The following is a 20,488-nucleotide window of genomic DNA, read 5'->3' as shown; positions in this document are numbered from 1 at the left end:
ATTTGTCAGGTGGTGAAATGAAGCTCTTATGTATGTGTGTTTGCATTTACCAACCTTACGTCCGGATGATTCTGGATATAGGGTTGACTGAGAAATGTTAGCCAGATCACTGTGACAAGGATCTGAGATCCACCGTGTTGACCTAGGTACACCCAATCTTCTAGTGTTCCAAGTGTGCACTTTGTGTAATGACTGTAAACCACAGCCCTCACATCTACCTTTAAATATAACCCTGACAACATGTTTTATCTGTACTTAAAACCAAAACAGCATATGCATACCTTAATACCGTCTCTCTCCCATACTAGAGACATGCGACTTGGTAAATTATTCAGGGTCTTTCCAATCAATTAGAGATGCCAAAAGGGCCGTGCACATGGCACTTCTCCTTGAGTACGTGCTATTTCTGCCTCCCATGTAATCTAATGCAGGCTCATGTCTTAGTACCACGATGACACAGCAGCGGTGGAAACTTACCACCCCACATCATCAAGGACATCTGTCTTACATCGGCCGTGACAACAAGAGGGGTGCGGGAAGAAATTACCACCGGGAACTGATGCAGAATGAGGGGATATCACATTATCTGCTGATACCGGTCGACAGACAGACTGCTTGATAATGTTCTGTTAGGTGGTGTCAAAGGTGCACCATAGTTATATATAGTATATAAAATATATAGACTCCACATGCTGGGCTATAATACTTGAATATTTGCAACGTGCGTTATAAATACATACATATGCACATATTTGCCCATAGCTTTTATAGATGACATGAATACAATATCAAACGAATCAATGTGTACATTTTGGGATGTAGACATCCTTCATTCAAGTATCCACCGTCTAGGCTTCTCCGCTTCCTCTGATTCATCCTTCCCAAATATGGAAGTCCCGGAAACGCACTGACCGGCTGCTCAGTTGAGTGACAACACTGAGCGCGGTACACCAGGACCAGACCTGCATAGTCGATTTATATCTCGTATTTTCTAGCGAAAACGTGAGACCCGGATTCATTTTCAGAGGTAATTTTCCGGTAAGATCGACTCGGGCTGTGTCATGTATGTTATGTCATTAGCAGGCAGCGGGAAAGATCATATAAAGATGTTGGAGCGGATGGGAGGTACTCATTCCAACGTGCGTGTTTTTGTGTCTGGAAACACGCATTCGCCGTGCAGGCAGGCTTTGAAAACACGAAAGAAAGCAAAGGACTAGCACCATTTTGTGTTATGCCTGCTTTGTTGGGTTTGATGGCGGGGCGCGTTATCTCTTCGCAAATTGCAGGATCTGTCAGTTGTCATATCAGCGGTCGCAGGCGTCTGCTGCCTACGGGATAGGTGACGAGCTTACTTTCGCTATGTGTGACTGACACGCTACATTTTAAGTGATTGTTGTGGTCTTGTGCTTTTATTCACTCCTTGTTTTCGTGTCACGGTTAGTTTAGTTTAACTAGGATATTTGCCACCACGGTAACTCTAGTTTGACAATTTTGTGGTCATACAAATGGCAATCCGTCTGGTTAGGCTACTGCACTTTTACTAAAGTAAATCTATGCTTGATTTTTAAGGGAATTTTATTCCAGTTGTGAGCTTAAAGATCTGCTAGATTCAAAACCTTCACACTTATCATTACTGTCGTTATTTTATTCATGAGCGCAATAGATGTTTTGGACATGCGTGTTGGTGCATTTTATTTGTGATAGTTTTGGATAAGACTGACCACAACCTTAAGATCCCCCCTGCGCCCCACACGCACTTTTCAAGTAATTCATTTCCATGTTTTGAGCATTTACTCAGATAGACTAAACTAGGATAGATTTTGTCTGTTAGTCTATTACTTCCGAAGAAAATGTTTCTAAAGTGAACATCGGGTGTTAAAATCAGGGTTATATATTGAAGAGGTTGCATATTGGCATATGACAAATTTCCTTTACATCCACATGCCCCCTGTCACCTCTCTCTCCCCTAGTATCTTCATTTAGACCCTGTGAATAGACATTCAGAAATAGACACTCCTGAAATACGTTATGTACTGAGTGTTATATGAGTTACTTTAGAAATGTTTGGATTCACAGCAGAGTAGAGATGTGCAATTCATCGAAAATGAATCGTAATCGTCAATTTTGGCCTTCATCAACTACAAAAATGAAATAACTGTAGGCGAGCGATTATTGTGCTGCATTCCATTTGGCAAGGATCCTCTCTTTTCCAGTAGTATAAATCCACAGCGAACCCTTTCCTTTACAGTGGTTCGGCATGCTTTTTCTTTAAATGAATGTTTCGGATAAATTCAGAGTTTGTTTTCTATGTTGTTTTAGAGGTTAATGAGTAATCGGGGTAAATAATCGGGATCTCAGACTTGAACAAAATATTAGGTCAATGAACACACAGGCTACATGACAATACAAACATGGCTGAAGTAGAATGCCAGGAGCACACGTACTATCGGATGCACCGATACTATTTTATAAAGACTATAAAGAAAGTATTAGTACCGATATTTTTTCTGGTACTCGCCGATACCTATGCATGTACCGATGCCTGTACCTTTTCAAAACACAGTGAGATTAATAAAAATAAAATAGCTTCATAGTCACAGGCAACACATTATTAAAAAATAAACAATTTTAACTGCTTTTCACAAACATTATCTGTCAGTGATGTCACATGAGGTATAGGTCTTTGGTATCGGTGCATTGTTACGAGTACGTGAGCTTAGTTTTGGGCCCGATACTGGTATGGGTGCAGCCCTACAAATCATACATTCTTTTTCAACAGTTGAGTTTGTATTTAATTGAATACAGTTTGATACAGTAGGCAGTCGCGGACCTAACTTCAAGTCTTTTATAAACAATGATGTAATAAAAGCTTTCTTTGAGATGAAATGTAACAGTATCAGTACTGCTATTTTGAGGTGACATATCCCTGTTTAGACTGGAAGTTTAGGGCTCCGGTGTAGTAGAATCGTAGTTTCTTTGTGTCACAAATTCAGGGCTTATACTGTCTCTACAAAAACCACGACTGAGGCCCAGGTCAGGCATTTGGCAGGGCCTAGAGAATTCTCTAGAGAGATAACAAGATGACGTGAGCGTTTTCACACTGGGTCACTATTAATTACGGCTGACGTATGCCGGAGAGAAATGAAGCAAATATGACTTTTTTGTTATCAGCTCTCTCTATATTTCTAGCAATGGGCAGAAAAAGTCAGTGCTTTATGGCGGGTTGTATTGTATGACGGTGTTCAGGTTATAACACATTTTGCAATGGCCACCAACTTTTTGTCTTGAGCTTTTTTTAAATTATGAAAGCATTGAACAAAATGTTGTCTTATTGAATGGAAACAGATCACAGACCCAGATAACAGTAATGATCACAGAGATGGTTTGACAGGTGAGGTTATTGTTCAGTTACGTTACTTCAATTCTATTAAAAATGGTGATGGTGGTGACTGTTGTTATAGTTTTATGGGGTAAGTCAAGGAGCGTAAGCAACGGAACATAGAAATGTTTCAAAATGTCAACCTATAGACAGACTAATTTATATTATGTATGGAAACTATCCACAGTCATGTGCATACTGTATATACAATTCAGTCAGATGTATAATTATTGTAGAGGACTTTCAGAGAGAGAAGTGTAAATTATTGTGGTCTCTTTTAACTTTCATTCACAGACTGATTTGAAGTCATTGTTTTTAATAATGCATCTTAGAGGAATCATATAAATGAAATAAACATTTTACAGATAAGACTTGTTTCCACAGTGTTCCAAATAGACTGGCTAAAACATTACCAAGACTTACAGAAGAGACCAGTAATACATTTTTGTATATCAAATGCCTTTGAATGTGTACAATTTGTAACATAAATAATATAGGCTATATATTTTCCAGAGTTTGTCTTATGATTTAAACGTGCGTGGATGAACATTTGATAAAAGACTATATAAAATCTGAAAACTTTTTTTTCATAACTGAATTGGCTGTTAAATTCCTGCTAGCAGATGAATATTGAAGGTGTGGTCATATGTGGGACTGCCAGTGAACTCTCCACTCCTTGACACACTCCTGCTGAGTGTGTGTGTGTGTGTGTGTGTGGTACATTTGCAGAAGGCAAATCTTTTTTCATTCTATCTTTTTATAAGGCTGTAAAAAAGATAATGGTTGTTAAAGAGCACTCCCAGGTAGCATGGAGCTGTTTTATGGAACTGGCTTGTACTTGGGTCATGAAGTCCTAACAAATCAAAGCTTCATAACGCCAGTTTATCATGCACCAAGAGTTTGATGTCTCTGTTTCTACAGGATTGTTGCTATGGAAGCACTGGTTGAGCGACTGGAGCGGGCTGTGATTCGTCTGGAAGTGGTGGCAGCCAAACTGCAGAACAGTCCTGGAGGACTGGTCAATGGTGACATCAGCAACATAATTAATGGAGGTACCATCAGTGTAGTTACAAATTGATCCACTTAGAAATAATGTCACATTATGACTGAAATTAAAACATATTCTATAAAACCTAATAATCACCGTTTTAGTCTTTTCAAATCAATGTTGAATAAATGAATTTAGACATAAACAACATTCCTGGCCATTTGACTTAAATCAGCAAAAGGATAGCAAAGTTTCAAACAAGAAATCCACAAGGCCAATAAATACTTAAAATTGACTCCTAGATAAAAAAAAATTATTGTTCAATATTGATATGTTTAAAATCAACTTTGTATTTTAATGTAATGCAATATTGCATGTTATATTGTTGGCATGTCTTGCATTGTAGTATGTGCAAGAAAAATATGATAAATAGAAAATCTTCCATCTAACAAATCATATTTGTCTCTGTTGTGACTCCACCAAACTTTGTTTGTAACTGTCATAAGGAGAAGACCTCTGACATTAAGGACTTTTTTCCTTCATGGGAAAAGTACTCTCATAGGAGAACAGTAGCATTAGGCCCAGAAAAATCCACGAAAATACCGGCAACATGTTAAAATAGATGACAGATTAGAATAGATTCATTCTTTAAATATCTGTTCTTGTTTAAATCCCAAATTATCGGTCTTTACAAATGTTTGCAATAAATCTTTATTTGGCTGTATGTCAACAGCTCCTTAAATCTGTGTGGGATGTCTAACTAAGGTTCTTAAAAATGAATATTTAATATTGTTGGTGTAATATGAATGGAGAAGCAGTTGATAGTTTGTATAACAGCACTGCATTGTTTGACTGTTTGTATCACTCTTCTTGTCTGTATTCGCTGTGTTCCAGACAGGCTGTCAGTCTGTGTGTTCTTCTGCAACATGAAACTGATCTCACTTTGGCTTTACTAAAAGCTATGTGGTTTTCTCTCTGATGTTAAGGTGAAATCCAGAGCATGGAGGCATTCGACCATTTGTTAAGTGGACCAGTGTCTGAATACATGAAGTGTAGCACAGCTATTGGTGGAGATGTGGCAAAGCATGTAAGTACTGTATGCATGTCATGTCAATGTAGATTTGACAGAGATTTAGATATACAGGCAGAGGAGGCGTGTAAAATAAAATGTAGACATACTGTAGATAGATAATGTATACATATACATTTGTTATGGGAGCCATGACTTTATGGTACCAAATGTCTTCACACACATTCAGATGACAGCTGCCCTGGGCAACTCACAGCTGTTGCTTTCCAGTTTCACATATATCTGTTATTTTTGACAATTGGATTTGTGCTATTCTGTTCTTATGACCGTGACTCTGCACCCATGTTAAATCCATTTGCATCATAACAAATGGACGTGTTTATATCTTAAGATAGATTCATGAAGAATTAAAAAGGTAAAGGAAGAAGATTTCAGTTTGTTTAATCCTGAGACAAATGCTTGGCATTATAAGTGTTATTTTTTTCATTGGACAGGAAAAATCCTGTTCTTCGGTCTTATTATATTAAAGGAATAGTTCAACCGAAAATTATTATATCGTTTACTTGCCCTCATGTCATTTTAAAACTTTCTTCTGATGAACACTAAAGAAGATATTTTAAAGAATGCTGGTAACCAAACAACCATTGACATATATTGTATGGACTCAAAGCCACTGAGACATTTCCCAAAATATCTCCTTTTGTGTTCCACAGATAAAAGAGTCATAAACAGGTTATGAATGACAGAATTGGTATTTTGGGTTTTGCGTTTCCTAGATAGCAACGCAATTAAATGGAGAGCATATGGAGACTTTTATTTTCTCCTGAGAACGTAATCTCACGTTTCCTCAAAGTGTGTGTCACAAATGTTTTGAGATTCACGCAATCCCAGAATGCAGCTCTTGGCTGCCACAGCTCCATCAGAATGTAGTGTGGGGTGCAGCCACTCCTCTCAGTCCTCACAATCGATCATTTGTCAGCGAGCGCTTCTGCCCCGTCTGTCCTAACACAAGATGCTTTTGTGTTGACAGAACCATAACGGCCTGTAAACAATAACTGAAATGTTAGGGTTTCTCCTTGACTGACAGTACATACTATCTATATAGCTTACATTTCACAGCCAGTTGCTACCGACTGGTGAGGTTAAGTGCCGCTTTAGAAATGAGGCATTGGACAATGTACTTATTGTACACACAGGCATAGTGGGTCATTCTAGTGATTGAATATAATATTATGAAAAGAGGAAGAAAGAAAGTTTGAGGTATGGGATGTGTTCGACTCGGAGAGGAAACATTTTTCTTTTGGTTTAATATAAGTTGAAAAATGACTTAATGGCTGTGGGTGCCTGTTTCTGAAAAACAGCATTACATTTAGGTTACATTGTAATTTTTATGGGAAGCCAGTTTAACATGACAAAATAATTCTTGAGAAGACTTGAATAAGAAGTCTTTTTGCTGAATCTTTGCTATGCTGAAGGTGTTTGTAAAGAGTATAGGGTTAAGAACTAGTAATGTCCCAGTGAAATATACAAAATGATAATGCTTATTTTTTCATGAAATATTGCAGCCTTTATTGTAAGCAGTTTATCAATGTGGGTCATTCTCTTTTTTAAATTTGTGTTCCCCTTATAATCTGTAGTTAAAATCTGAAAATGCGGTTCCTTCCTGTAATGACTATCCATCTAAAATGACGTATGTTAGACGGCTTGGGCAGAGCATGCCTTAACTCCTCCCCTTCTACTGACAGTCCCATTTAAAAATGCAACAGCTGTTTTTGTACATCAAATCGTAGAAAAAGAAAAAAGACACATTGTGTAACATCCCAAATGCATGGCATTTGTTGTTGTGTTGGATGGGAAACACCAAATAGAACATTAACACTTTTGAGAAAATCAACCAGCGAATAGCTTACTTATCATTGTCTTTGCGTACTAATCGGGAGGATGAAAAAATGTAACACTTCATCTTTTAGAACAACTAAGGTAAAACAGAGGTCAGCATCCTGATATAAACCATGTATATTGATCCATTTGTAATTTGCTCCATTAAATTCCTTTTAAAGAACAAGAGTGATTCAGCAGATTCTCTGCTTGACAATTACGGATTCTTTTTATTTAACTGGGGATCTCATAGATGTAACCTTTTGAACCCGAAACTGTGGGAATTACAGATCCAATGAAGCATCTTTAAATCTGAAGGCAACGTTCACCAATCTAGGTTTCTCATCGGTTTCTCATCTTAGATGGGCTGAGACAGTGTTTTTATTTTTAATATTTAGCTCCTTTTATGGTAAAGTGAACCTCTGGCTTTCCCCATGATCAGCGAGAGAACGTATTTTCCTAAATGTGGGATTTGCCTCAAATTGTGCGTATGTTTGTGTGCAGTTCCCCTGTTACGTATGACTGCATTTGGGTGTTTCATGAACTAGAACTCTGTGTCTTAGCAGTTGTCTCGTTAAAGTTAGTCATTATTATATCTAACTTTTTAATGTTTGTAACATGTAGCTCACATTAAATTACTGTTTTTACATATCTTGTTTGGCTTTTTATGTAAAGATATCGTGTTTAGATTATTATATTTTAAAAGCTACGATCTAAGCATTGTATAAATGGCGAGGTGGACAGTACTTAAGTATTTTTAAGTACATTTTCAAGAATCTATAGTGTTTTTACATTGGAATTTTATTTAACTACATTATAAAGAATATTTTATACTTTTTCCTCCACTGCATTTTATAAATATACATTTTTATATTTTCTATCTATTATCAGTTTACCCAAAAATGGAAATTCTGTTACTCACCTTCTTGTCTTTTCAAACCTGTATGACTTTCTTTCTTCTGCAGAACACAAAAGACAGTATTAAAGGAAAGAAATCAACATGTGCATTTATGAAATGTAGTCGAGTAAAGTAAATTGTTTCTACGGTAAAAAGATTTTGATAAAGTACAGATACTTAAAAATGTCGATACGAGGTAAAATATAGTACTGTCCACCTCTGCAAAAATGTTTTTTTTAGAAACACAAACTATGTCACTTTTCTGGTGATTTTGCCAACAATAAAGCTTCAGCAAATGTTAGAGCACATGTTCACGAAGTGTCAGTGAAGCGCATTAAATATAAGACGCTGGTTGTATTTAAGCTACATAAAATAAGATGCATGAATGTAAACTGTTTGACATGTTATGCGCACAAATTAAGAAAACTGCTGAGTGTGTGAAAAAGAGAGATTACTTATAAAAAGTCCACATGGCCATAAGTGGTTGTAGAAACACCCATGCTATGACAGCTATAGTCTTAATGTAAATGATTATACTTTCTATTGATATATATTACATATTGAAATTGATGTATGAACGTTTGATGTCACTGAGAGTCCACAGGTCCACTTATTTTTATTTATTTACGTTTTATATAACGTCATTGGTTTTTTTTTCAACAGGCCGAGATGGTAAACAATGCCCTACAGGTCCAGCGTACCTTCCTCAAAATGGCCACCACACACCAGCAGCCAGCAAAGGTACAACCTGTGTCTATCCCATTTACATTTAAACTGGATGTAAACTTGCGACGCTGTGTGACACTTTGAAGTTTTATGGTCTTGAAGTATTTCAACTGTTAGCGTGTCGCACACTACAGAGTTTGTCATATTTTAAGCGCTGTAATAACAATGTTTAGTGTCTAAAAGTGCCTGCTGGGAGAACTGCATAACAAATGACCCATATGGCTGTCTGTACAGTCTCGACAGAGGCACTGTATATCTACCTGAAAATGGACAGGGGTGATATAAGTTCAGGGCTGTTCATCTTGTGAGCTGCACTATATGGTGTCAACCTCATTCTCTCCTCTGTGCTTTTCCAAGCAAAGAGGTCAGCCATGCAACGCTGGTCTCTGTTCACATTGGGATTAACTCTGCGATAAAATGCCAATGCGACACATTCTCGCTGCATTCACACAGTGGCCGGGGGAAGCAGAAAGGTCGGTGTGATGTCATTCAATTGGATTTTCGTTGACCAAACAGGAAGAAGACTTCCATCCACATGCTATTGGATGAGAGGTGGACGGAGAATCAGGCACTGTGCGATAAACACGCATTTGATTGGTGGACCAGTAAACCATCTACAAATACCATAGCAACTACAGAACCTTGCCCTCGCGACCCCAATCAGTCAGATTTTGGATTGCATAGAGACACCCTAGCAACCACCATCAACACCCATTTAAATTTTTTTGTTAAAAAAGGGTCACATCTACTTAAAAGAAGAAGAGAAACACGGCCGCAGTTCTCAAATGCCATAGTAAGGAAAGGAGGGTTTTTCTCCAAAATGCATTCCCACAAATCTGAATGGAAAAACACTTTTTTTCCGGTTCATCGGTATATAAATATATCCTACAAACATTGTCTCGCTCACACACGCTATGTTTAGCCATTGATTTTCTCCATTAGCAGTGCGAAGTGTGTGTGGATCCCAGGAGAGATGCTGGACAGCTGCCCCAAAGCCTCTGGATTTTCTCTCACTGTGTGTAACTGTGTATGTGTGCGGGACTGAGCTTGCATTCTGTGGCTTTTTATGGGCATGTTCTATATTTGAGCCGGTGTGTGTCTGTGGTCCGGCCGTCACGTGACGGGCCTGTCGCTGGATGAGGAGTGTGTGTGTGACCTGCAGACTGCAGCTGTTTCTCTCTAAATCCCCTTGTTACAGAGTGGCACACCGTCAAAATGTATTTCATCGTAATTTCAGAAGCGTTATGTTCAGTTTCAGGAGGTCTTTTTCTGTTTAAATGATAGTTGCTGCTAGCAATGGTTAGGAGACTGACTGAAGTTACTACACTGTGTCCCTTTGACAGAGTTTGTGGCAGGTGCCAGTGATGTCAAGTCTGTTTGGCGTTAAACAGCTAAAAGAGGCTAAATGCATATTTAAAGTGTGTAGCCATTCTTTACAATCTCACTTTGTGTAGGTGTGATACACACACTGCAGATAGAGCTCTTAACTTGCCTGCCTCCATTCATAGCTCAGAGATAGGCAAGCTATTCCTGTCCTTCTTTTCAGCTGAGCATGATGGGAAGAGAAGTTCAGGATGATGTAGGAATGGTACCAAGACACTGCGGATAGACGTAATAAGGATCATAATGTCCGAGCAGCGGATGAAAGAGGCATCTTTGTTCACAGAAATGAAAATCAGGCGCATGTTGTTATGGGAGGAATTTATGTAAATAAGTCTCTCTTTCGTTCCCCCACCCTCATTCTGTTTTTATCACTTTGTCACACTCACAGATACACACACGCATGCAAAATCTCCTTAGCAAACTCACAGACACAATAACCCAACACTGCTCTACCTTGTTGACACCAAAGAATATGACCAATAATGAGTTACATTCAGCCAGAAAATAAGTAAAAATAGTTGAATCAATAACCAATGCACACAGGTGTTCTTTTAGCTATGAGAATATTTAGCCTTAACTTGAATACTTTCACAGGAATAAAAAACTAATAGTATTAGGAGTTATAGACATGCATTATATTTGTGATTGTGAATATAAAATGGCTGACTACTTTGCTTCATTTATAGCTTGCAGTTTATGTAAATGTGTATTTTAGGTCATTTATGCTCAATTACTGTAAATCATATTTTTACTCTTTCACCCTGTTTGTTAGTTTGTTCAAATCGACACTAATGTCTCTCTGGTAACCAAGTATACTTACTTTTAATTTAAACTTTATCAGTGGGAAATAGTTGGTCCTGATGGAAGTTACACCACAACTGGCGGAAATAGTTTATTTTATGTGGCCCAAACTTAACTTCCAGTAGACCTCCGCAAAGAATCGATAACTGTTGAGTAGTTTTACTTGAATGTAATACAATTATTATTGATACAATATTCATGTAAATTAATATGAAATAAATACACAATTAATTGTTAAATTATAACCAAACACAGACCGGAGGTTAACTTCAGGCCAGGAGTGTGCGTCTGGAATATCAATACTTTTCTAATACATAATTGAAATGAAATTATTTTTATCATTTTAATTCTGGTAGTCTAGGGCAGGTAAAAAAAGGTTTGTATTCAAATGTAAATACAATTCAGTTTCTCGAACATAACATTTTATTTCTCCAGTCCTGTTTATCTACCTCTTATTTCTACGATGTTGAAGTGAGGTCATTAAGGTGATGATAGAGCACATCACAAGCAAGAATGATTCTGTGCCCTTGAACTGCAGCTGTGCCCAACGTCTCTAGCCAGAACTGATCAGAAGTATTTTTAGTCCAGGAAAGCAACTCGTTCTCATTCTCCCATTAAGCTCTTATGAAACGGACTGAAATGGTGGACATAGCAATTGCTGGAACACAAGCGTAAATATAAAAACGTTCATTTAACAAAGGAAACAGTGTGTTCCCTTTCCCTCTCTTGTTCAGAGGTAAACTATAAACATCAGGAGAAGACAGGGCCTTACAAGGCAAGGGGGATCTCCCCATCACAGGCAGGAATGCGGAGTGGGAGGGTGGTGAGGCTCGCTGGATGTTTCTTTGGAAAAAACGGGTCCCTATTAAATGTCCACTCGGGAGCCTTTGGCTCTGTGATTTAATAGAGGCTGGCGAGCTCTGCAGCGTACAAAACAACGTATGGATAGAAAATCACGTTTTGTTCGCCTTCATAAATGTGGGAACTGAGTTTGCTGGGTCATTTGAGTTCATTGTATTACTAAACCAAGTTGATTAAATTAGGTAAATAAAGGATCAATTTTATAGATTGATATTTGACGATGTTTCATACAGCCTTTACGGTTTAGCCATTGTGTTTAAATCAGATTAAATGGGGAATGACTAAATTAAAATACTTTAAAGGTTAATTAGTTAAGCTAAGGCAAGCATCGCGTTTATTACTGCATGCTCATCCTTAGGATTGTAGTTCTTTCCACACAGAACACCCTAGTAACCACAGAGAACTCTCTCTTTTAGCAACCTGCTAGCAACACCCTGGAAATTTTTTTTTTGTTTCTTTTATTTTTTTTGTTATTTTCTTAGTTATTATTTATACTATTATATAGAATTTAAATCATAGTTTTTTTGTAGCTCTTTAAACATTTTATTATAGCCTTTCATTTCATATATAGACAAATTTATGTTTATTTTAGTGCAATTTTTATATAGTTTAAAGTTTTGCTTTTGTTTTAGTTTTTTATTTGTAATATTTCAATGAATTTAGTTTTTTGTTTTGTTTTAGTTTATTATTTATTTCAGTTTATTCCTTTTTATTATTATTAAAATTATTGGTGTTTAATGCTAAAACAACTTTGTTTGTTATTTCATTTAGTATAATTTCATTATATAATTATGCCTATGGCTTAAAAACAGAAATGTTTTTGTATCTTTTTAGTTTTAGTAACTAATAAACCTGCCTTACATAACATTCGAGTAATTCACAATTTGTCTTTTTGTTTTATGTACAGACAGAGCTGAACGATCTCCTCAGACCCCTTTCTGAACAGATCCAGGAAGTCCAGAGTTTCAGGGAGAAGAACCGCGGAAGCAGCCTGTTCAACCACCTGTCTGCAGTGAGTGAGAGCATCCCTGCGGTGGGCTGGGTGGCTGTGGTAAGTACCTCCATCTCGCACTGTGAAATGCACTCTCTCAGACCTTGACGTGGCCCTGTGAACCGTGTGGCAACTCGACTGTCTTTACAAATCCTGATTCTTGAAGAACTGAAGCAGGAACATACTTCTGTGATGTGACCGGAAAACATTTGGTTTGATTTATGCATCTCATTTGTTTTGAGTAACTCAGGGTTATGGTTTCACATTCGGAGCTGGTCACGGCTTGTGCCTTATCATGCCGTCATCGGACATTGATTAAGTGATGGAAGGCCACCATATAAAACTCTTACATTATCTGCTGTGTCCTTATTAGGCTCGTGTTCTTTGATCGGGACATCGGGCCGACCTTAAATAAATGATGTGAAACATCAGTGAGAGGACCACCACAACTGATATTTGAATTCTTGTTTATTTTCTATTGTGTAAACTCTTCTGAGTTCTTCATGCCGTGGATGGCTGTATCTAATCTCTTCAATTTGAAGTTGGACTGAAAAGGTTCTGGACTCTATCATCGTTCTGCTTTAAAAGACCACTGCTGTCTTGTGCTTCAAGATGTGTTTACTTTTTCAAAACCTTTTCTTCTCACTCGGCGACTTCAGGCTGCAGTCAAGTCAGTGATGGACATAAATGCCTCAGTATTACAGTGCTTATTGGGGACAGAAATTGATGTTTTGTGTCCTTTTAATGAATACATTAGTTCCTTTCATCTTTTTCCTGAGAAGTTGTGTTTTCTCTCTCTCTCTTTGACTTGCAGTGTCAGAAACCAGGGCCCTATGTGAAGGAGATGAATGATGCCGCCATGTTTTACACCAACAGAGTGCTTAAAGATTACAAAGACACGTTAGTTTATTTTTTGTATTTATGTACACCAGATTACATCGATCTGATCTGTTACTGATCATTTTGATGGTGTCTAAATGTAAGGATTACCGTATATAGGTCATGACATTTAGTATGAAAGTTTATCTTAAAAATGTCATTTATTTGATTCTGTTCCTGTTGAAGTGCATTCTGAATATTTTCTAATGTTGTCTCTGCCTGTCTTTACTGACCTCAGTGACCCTCGTCATGTCGAGTGGGTGCGTTCCTATCTGAGCATCTGGACTGAACTTCAGATCTTCATCAAGGAGCATCACACCACTGGGCTGGTCTGGAACAAGACTGTGAGTTTTACTTAAAATCCTATTTTGGCCTTATTTACACATTACCAAGCGTTGTTTTTGTTATACAGATGCTGTTTGAATGCACAAAGAAATATATCTCAACTAAATAATAGCTGCACTGTTGTAATTATAGATGTAACTATTACAGCTTTATTAATTCATTGTTTCCATTTTTCCCTATATGCTCTGTTGTTTTCCCAAGTTATCTGTCTGCTCATAATATGCCGTAGTGACTAATATAGGTCATTTAGCTGGTCATATATCTTTGTCTGATATTTGTACATTTTTAATTATCAGAATAATTCAATATTGTAATAAATATGAATGGCCCAACAATAGTTTTTTGAAGTTCGGCTGCCATATAATCTGAATAAATGCCATTTGTTTTGAATTATGAAAATTGTGCAAGAGTAAAACGCCTGAATGCACATCAGTTGAGGAATTAATCGTACATGTATCCTTTGGTGTGACAGCAACATTTAGAAAACAAACTGTTAATATTACATTGTCTTATATTATTTATGATATAGTGTAAGATTCATCTTCATTGTTATTTTTTTCTACATTTTTGCACTTAAACCTCTGTAAAAGTCTGTACGTCACCCACGTCTCTAATTTTTGTTGACGTTGGCGTTATATCTGTCTCATTTCGACCAACTTGCCACAGTGCTTTCTCAGTGTTGGCCATTAAAAAACATATTGGTTGACCACTAGTATACAGGCCTATAGAAGAACATCACAAACGTTTTAAGACTACTTAATAAGGAAGGTCACAAAATTTACAGAAAACAATTTAAACATTTGCTTTAGATTCTTTGCTTAATTTATGTCATGCTTTTATCACTATCACAGAGAATACACACACACATAACCTCAAGCAGTTCTGAAACTTTTTTTAGTTGTGAAATCCTGTCGGGTGAGATAGCGCCTACACACGCGCGTGTGTCTCAATAGAAACCTGAGACCTCCCTCGACTGTGTGTCAGCTGTCCCTCCTGCCGTGAGGGGTCCGAGTGTGTGGAGAACTGTATGGTGGACAGGTGGTCCTTTGGGTCCTTTTTGCATTGGGGGGTTTAACCATAGAAACTTCCCCAACAAAAGCTTCGTGTGTCTCTGGCTTACACACCTGCTCTCACACACACTCCTCGTAATTCAACCTCTCCTCACATGTATTCCACATTCTAGCTCAGGTTTTCTTCTACATATCCTTGCCCATTAAATAGACTTGAAACCTGCCATAAAGCTCCAGCGTCGCTATTTTTCAGCTACTCTTTTCACTTCCAAATGTTTATTTAAATGCATTTGACTGTACACTTCCTCACAGGCCAGTTGACCTTTAGGGTCAGAGGTTGTGTCCATCATCAGCACACGTATTGGGATTAAACGTGCATGTGTGTTTGTACAAGACAGGAAAAGATGAGTGTGCAACAGTTGTTTAAGCTGGTCTAAGTGTTGAAGGGGAAACTGTGTGCAACTGTCAATGGCAGCTGTGCTGACAATGTAAAAAAGGCATGAGTGTGCCATCGGGGTAACACAATAGTCAACTTTGCCACACAGATCTGTTCTTTTACTTAAAATGTTATTTAAAGAGATTTTCACAGTTGTTCTGAGTGTCTGAAACATATGGACTGATAATAAACTGCTTTTGACGATTAGTACCAATGGTAGTAGAGAAAGTTCTCATGGAAAGTCTTTAAACATCATTCGTGCTCTTAAAAGCTTTGTGAAACTCTTAACACAAACTGTTTACAAAGATTTTAGGATTTCTACAAATAACTATATACAGTAACACCTACTTTTTCTGCATTTTAGAGTAAAAGCAAAATTTTCAAATTAGTTTTGTAAAGAGATTTGTACATTGAAATTTGTCTACAAAACTAATTTCATGCACACTCACTTTCAACACATCTGTAATGGTTCACCCAAATATAAAAAGGATGCCTTTATTTATTCACCCTCATGTTGTCCAAAACCTGTATATGACAAAATAATGCAAAAAGATATTTTGAGAAATGTCCCAGGGGTTTTGGTATCCATACAAAAGTAGTCAATGGGGTCCAATATTGTTCGGTTACCAACATTCTTCGAAATATCATATTAAATTATTAATTAAAATTATTGAATAATTTTAATTTGGGTAAACTATCCCTTTAAGATTGCAACAAACATACGTGTGCCCTAATCTGAGTTTTTCTCAGTTTTTCTCAGAGTTTTTGGCATAGTTTGAATAAAAGATGTATTAGTCCCTGTATCAAACGCTGTACCCTTGCACCTATTTTGATCCTCTGCAGATACAACTTTTAAAATTATGATTGGTAAAAACATGCTTATTTTCTTATGGAGGTCATCTTGGTTCTCTCAACCCCCAAATCTAGGTTAGGGCTTCTACAAACCCAATCCATTGTCTCATACACCCCCTACTGGAGATGGCAGAGAACTTCATCATGTGGGTTACTGTTAAAGTGATTGTTCACCCAAAATCGAAAGTTTTGTCATCATTTACTCACCCAGTTGTCATTTCAAATCTTCCACAGAACAAAAAATGTATTTTGAAGAAAGTTGTTAACCGACACCTATTCACTTGCATTGATTTTGTGTCCATACAATAGAAGTTTATGAGTGCCTGCGCTGTTCTTTTACCAACTTTCTTCAAAATATCTTCTTTTGTGTTCTGCAGAAGGTTTAAAATGACAAGAGAGTGAATAAATGATGACAGAATTTTCCTTTTTGGATGAACTGTCCCTTTAACATCAGTCATTATCAACTGGTTTAATTAAGAAGGCAATTAAATCAAGTGGCAAGTTGTTACGGTATAAGAATTCTGTACAAAAGTAACCAAAAATGTCCCTAAACTCAAAAAATATATGATTACTACCATGAACCACATGCATATGCCAAATTGGAAAATTGATCATTCTGTCTGCCAATAATTCAGTGTATGCCTGTATTGACTCTCCCTGCAACTCCCCAGGGTCCGGTCGCCCCTACCTCACTCCTCCTCTCTTCCTCTGTTGGTCCTTGCCCTCCACCTCCTCCACCACCTCCAGGACCTCCGCCAGCATTCTTGGATGATATCTCTAAACCAGACACCACAACGGCCCAACACTCCGCTCTCTTCGTACAACTTAACCAAGGAGCGGCCATCACCAAAGGTGGGCAAAAGACCACCATCATACCGTAAAGTCACAGCACAAAATAAACCCTTTGTATCAATCACAACACTGTCAGCCACTGATGTAAGGTGACATATTATGCCTCTAGGTTTGAAGCATGTGTCTGATGAGCAGAAGACGCATAAGAACCCAGCCCTGCGCACTCAGGACAAAACGCACCAGGCCTCTCCGTCCAAAAGTCAATCTGCTCATGCACCTGCCAAGAAACATTCCCCAGTTCTGGAGCTTGACGGAAAGAAGTGGAGGGTGGTAGGTTCTTTTAACCACTTTTTCAGCAACATTCACAGTTTGTACATTTTCTGAATACATGGAATGCACATAACCCTACATTTGGCAAAATGCTTAGTTTACAGAGTGCACTGCAAATAACATATCCCACAATCCAATGCGCCTTGCACAAGCTTTCATTTCCAGTGTGCCGAATTAAACAATTCCGGTTAGAAAATAAGTGATATTATAATAAAAAACGATTATATAACATAAATCAAACATGTAGTGAATAAGAACAAAGGTTTTTATATTCAGTAATATCGAAATGTAGGGAAAGTGACCTATTGGTCAGATATGGTGACCCATAACAGAAATGTGACCTCTGCATTTAACCCATCCAACACGCACTTCAAATTCGTGAACACACACACCCAGAGCAGTGGGCAGCTATCACTGCAGAACCCGGGGAGCAAATAGGGTGAAACACGGCCACCGTATCCCATGCTTGTATGAACTTTCTATTGTTTCGCCATCACTACCATCCAAACCATATGCCTAACGTATCTATTGTGCCATTTGTCCTATAGGAGTACCAGGAGCAAGCTCATGACCTCGTGATAGAGGAGACCGAACTCAAACAGGTGGTTTATGCATTCGGCTGTAGCAATTGCACACTCCAGATCAAAGGGAAAGTCAACTCCATCATAGTGGGTAAGGAGAGCTCCGTAAAAAACACCAGCTGCTCCTATACAGTAACGTTATCTTCCCTTTATCATAGCACTACACAGTATGGCCGGGTAACGTCTGTCTCTCCTCTCGCAGATAATTGTAAGAAGCTCGGACTTGTGTTCGACAATGCGGTGGGCATTGTTGAAATAATCAACTCTAAAGATGTTCGACTTCAGGTTAGAAATGATGTAAATTTGTCTATGTAGCATGTTGCAGCTGAAGTGTGTTGATGTGTGAGCGGTCCAGGTTGTTAATATAAAAGAGAATGTGTTCATGTAATGTTTGCGGGTGAAATACGGTTATAACTGTGAGAATCGTTTAAGAATATTCTAGAAAAGTTGAAGCATTACATAGCTTTTGGTTAGCAGATACATGTTAATTTATGTATTTAAATATACATGTTTTGACATTGCACATTTAGAATCATTTATGAGTAAAATAATAGTCGAGTAAGTGTACATTTTAAAACTTCAAAATATATATTTAAGATTTACGACGTAAAAGTATATTCTTGTATATTCAGATCTGAATTGAAAATCTCTATTCTAAAATGAAACGATTTCTTTAAAGATCTCCTTGTTTCACAGGTACTGGGAAAGGTTCCTACCATTTCCATTAATAAAACTGAGGGTTGCCATGTGTACCTGAGCAAAGATTCGCTTGACTGTGAGATTGTCAGTGCCAAAAGTTCAGAAATGAACATCCTCGTTCCTGAGGGAGAAGATGATTATGTGAGTGTTTTTCAACCCTACAACCATCCTCATCTTTTATTTCAACAAAGAACCCAAACCATACAGAATACCTTACAATGTGGGAAAAGCATAAATGTTGAAACATTTAAACCATAAACGCTGTTATTGTGGGAGTAGTTTTTATTGTAAAACTGTTCATATCTTCTCTACAGAGGGAATTTCCAGTTCCAGAGCAGTTTAAAACGTTTTGGGACGGGTCCTGTTTGGTCACAGAGCCCTCAAAGATTGCTGGGTGATTCCTCATCATTCCCAGCTCATCACCACTTCCCTCCTACCCAGAATTCTTCATGCTTTCACTGTATCACACTGTTAGATAAAGCTGTTAGAATAGAATTCATACTTTGTGGTTGTGACAGTTGTGGTTTTACGGTCAGATAGTAAAAAATAGGAGTGAAATATTAACAAATAATATTTGTCCCCCATCATTCAATTTCTTTATTCTAATGTGTTTATCTGCATTTATCTGTCATCGACCCAAAGTGCTGTTTCTTGTCAAAATATATAGTCATTTATTTATTGTATTTATAGGAATTATTAAATAAACACATATTCATAATATTTCTTGACTGCATAAATGCTCAGTTCAATACATTCTGGTCATGCAACATAATTCTAAATACATTCATTGGATTATTTGAAGGAGTCCGTTTTTCCAGACTAAGCTTGGTTGGTTGTAAATTGAATAATAGTAATTTTGTTTACTTTAGAGGCAAACAGGTCTTTTCTGTTTCATGCAGTCAGATTTGACATTTCCTGCAGTTGGGTACAATTGAAAGCAGAGGAGATAAGTCAACGGATATCACTTAAATCAAAACTTTGCTGGTCTTTGTTGTGCAAATGAATGAGTGCCTTTGAGGAGGTTTTTTATAAGATTTTATATTGCTTTAATGTAGTTTTAATTTGTTCATTACCTCAGACCCACATTTCTGAACTTTCCTCTTTAGTCAAAAAATAACATTGACTGAAATTTGCATGACATGTCATTAAATGACGATCAGGATAGTAATGACTGATTGATTATGCTATAACCTAAATAAGGCAGATTTTGGGGTGTCGTTTCATTTGTCTGTTCAATTGTTTCCTAGTCGTTCTTATTTTGCACTTACATCTTGGCATCTGTCTATAAATGTGCAGAATGCATTAAATGTTTATTCAATAGGAAAGTCTTGAACACTTTTTGACTGTATGCCAACACTTGTTAATATGTAGCAATCTTCAGTCCTTATAAGGGATTATGTTACATTTGTTTGGTTAGTGGGCAGACTGCATTCCCCTAAACATTAAACACTTAAATACAAAGTGGAATTTGTGTACACTGCATTAAATCACGCTTAAATTGTATTTTCATGGTACCATATAAGAGCAAATAAAATTGTAAACACGTTGTTTGTACTTTCATTGTTATTTACAGTACCTAAATAAACATTATGACATTATAGTAAAGCAAATTTCAATCGGACTTGAACA

The 20,488-nt window shown here is 37.4% G+C and overlaps 1 protein-coding gene across 3 annotated transcripts; it reads left to right on the top strand.

Annotated features, from left to right (window-relative positions):
* The first annotated feature begins 906 nt into the window (after positions 1–906).
* cap2 (cyclase associated actin cytoskeleton regulatory protein 2) lies at positions 907–20,460 on the top strand. Of its 3 annotated transcripts, none has more exons than XM_079484394.1 (13): positions 907–1,027; positions 4,301–4,431; positions 5,354–5,454; positions 8,837–8,914; positions 12,852–12,995; positions 13,750–13,835; positions 14,053–14,158; positions 17,129–17,309; positions 17,419–17,579; positions 18,128–18,251; positions 18,363–18,445; positions 18,857–19,000; positions 19,174–20,460. In XM_079484394.1, the coding sequence occupies exons 2-13, from the start codon at positions 4,311–4,313 to the stop codon at positions 19,255–19,257; spliced, it is 1,413 nt and encodes a 470-aa protein (XP_079340520.1). In that variant the 5' UTR covers positions 907–1,027; positions 4,301–4,310; the 3' UTR covers positions 19,258–20,460. The 3 variants fall into 3 exon arrangements, with proteins under 3 accessions (XP_079340520.1, XP_079340522.1, XP_079340521.1); XM_079484396.1 differs by having other exon boundaries at positions 920–1,038; positions 19,174–20,406; XM_079484395.1 differs by lacking the exon at positions 907–1,027 and adding an exon at positions 1,128–1,339 and having other exon boundaries at positions 19,174–20,406.
* The last annotated feature ends 28 nt before the right edge of the window (positions 20,461–20,488 follow it).

Source organism: Barbatula barbatula, assembly GCF_947034865.1.
Source record: "Barbatula barbatula genome assembly, chromosome: 21".
Taxonomy (NCBI): Eukaryota; Metazoa; Chordata; class Actinopteri; order Cypriniformes; family Nemacheilidae; genus Barbatula; species Barbatula barbatula.
This window is presented reverse-complemented; position numbering and strand designations above follow the sequence as displayed.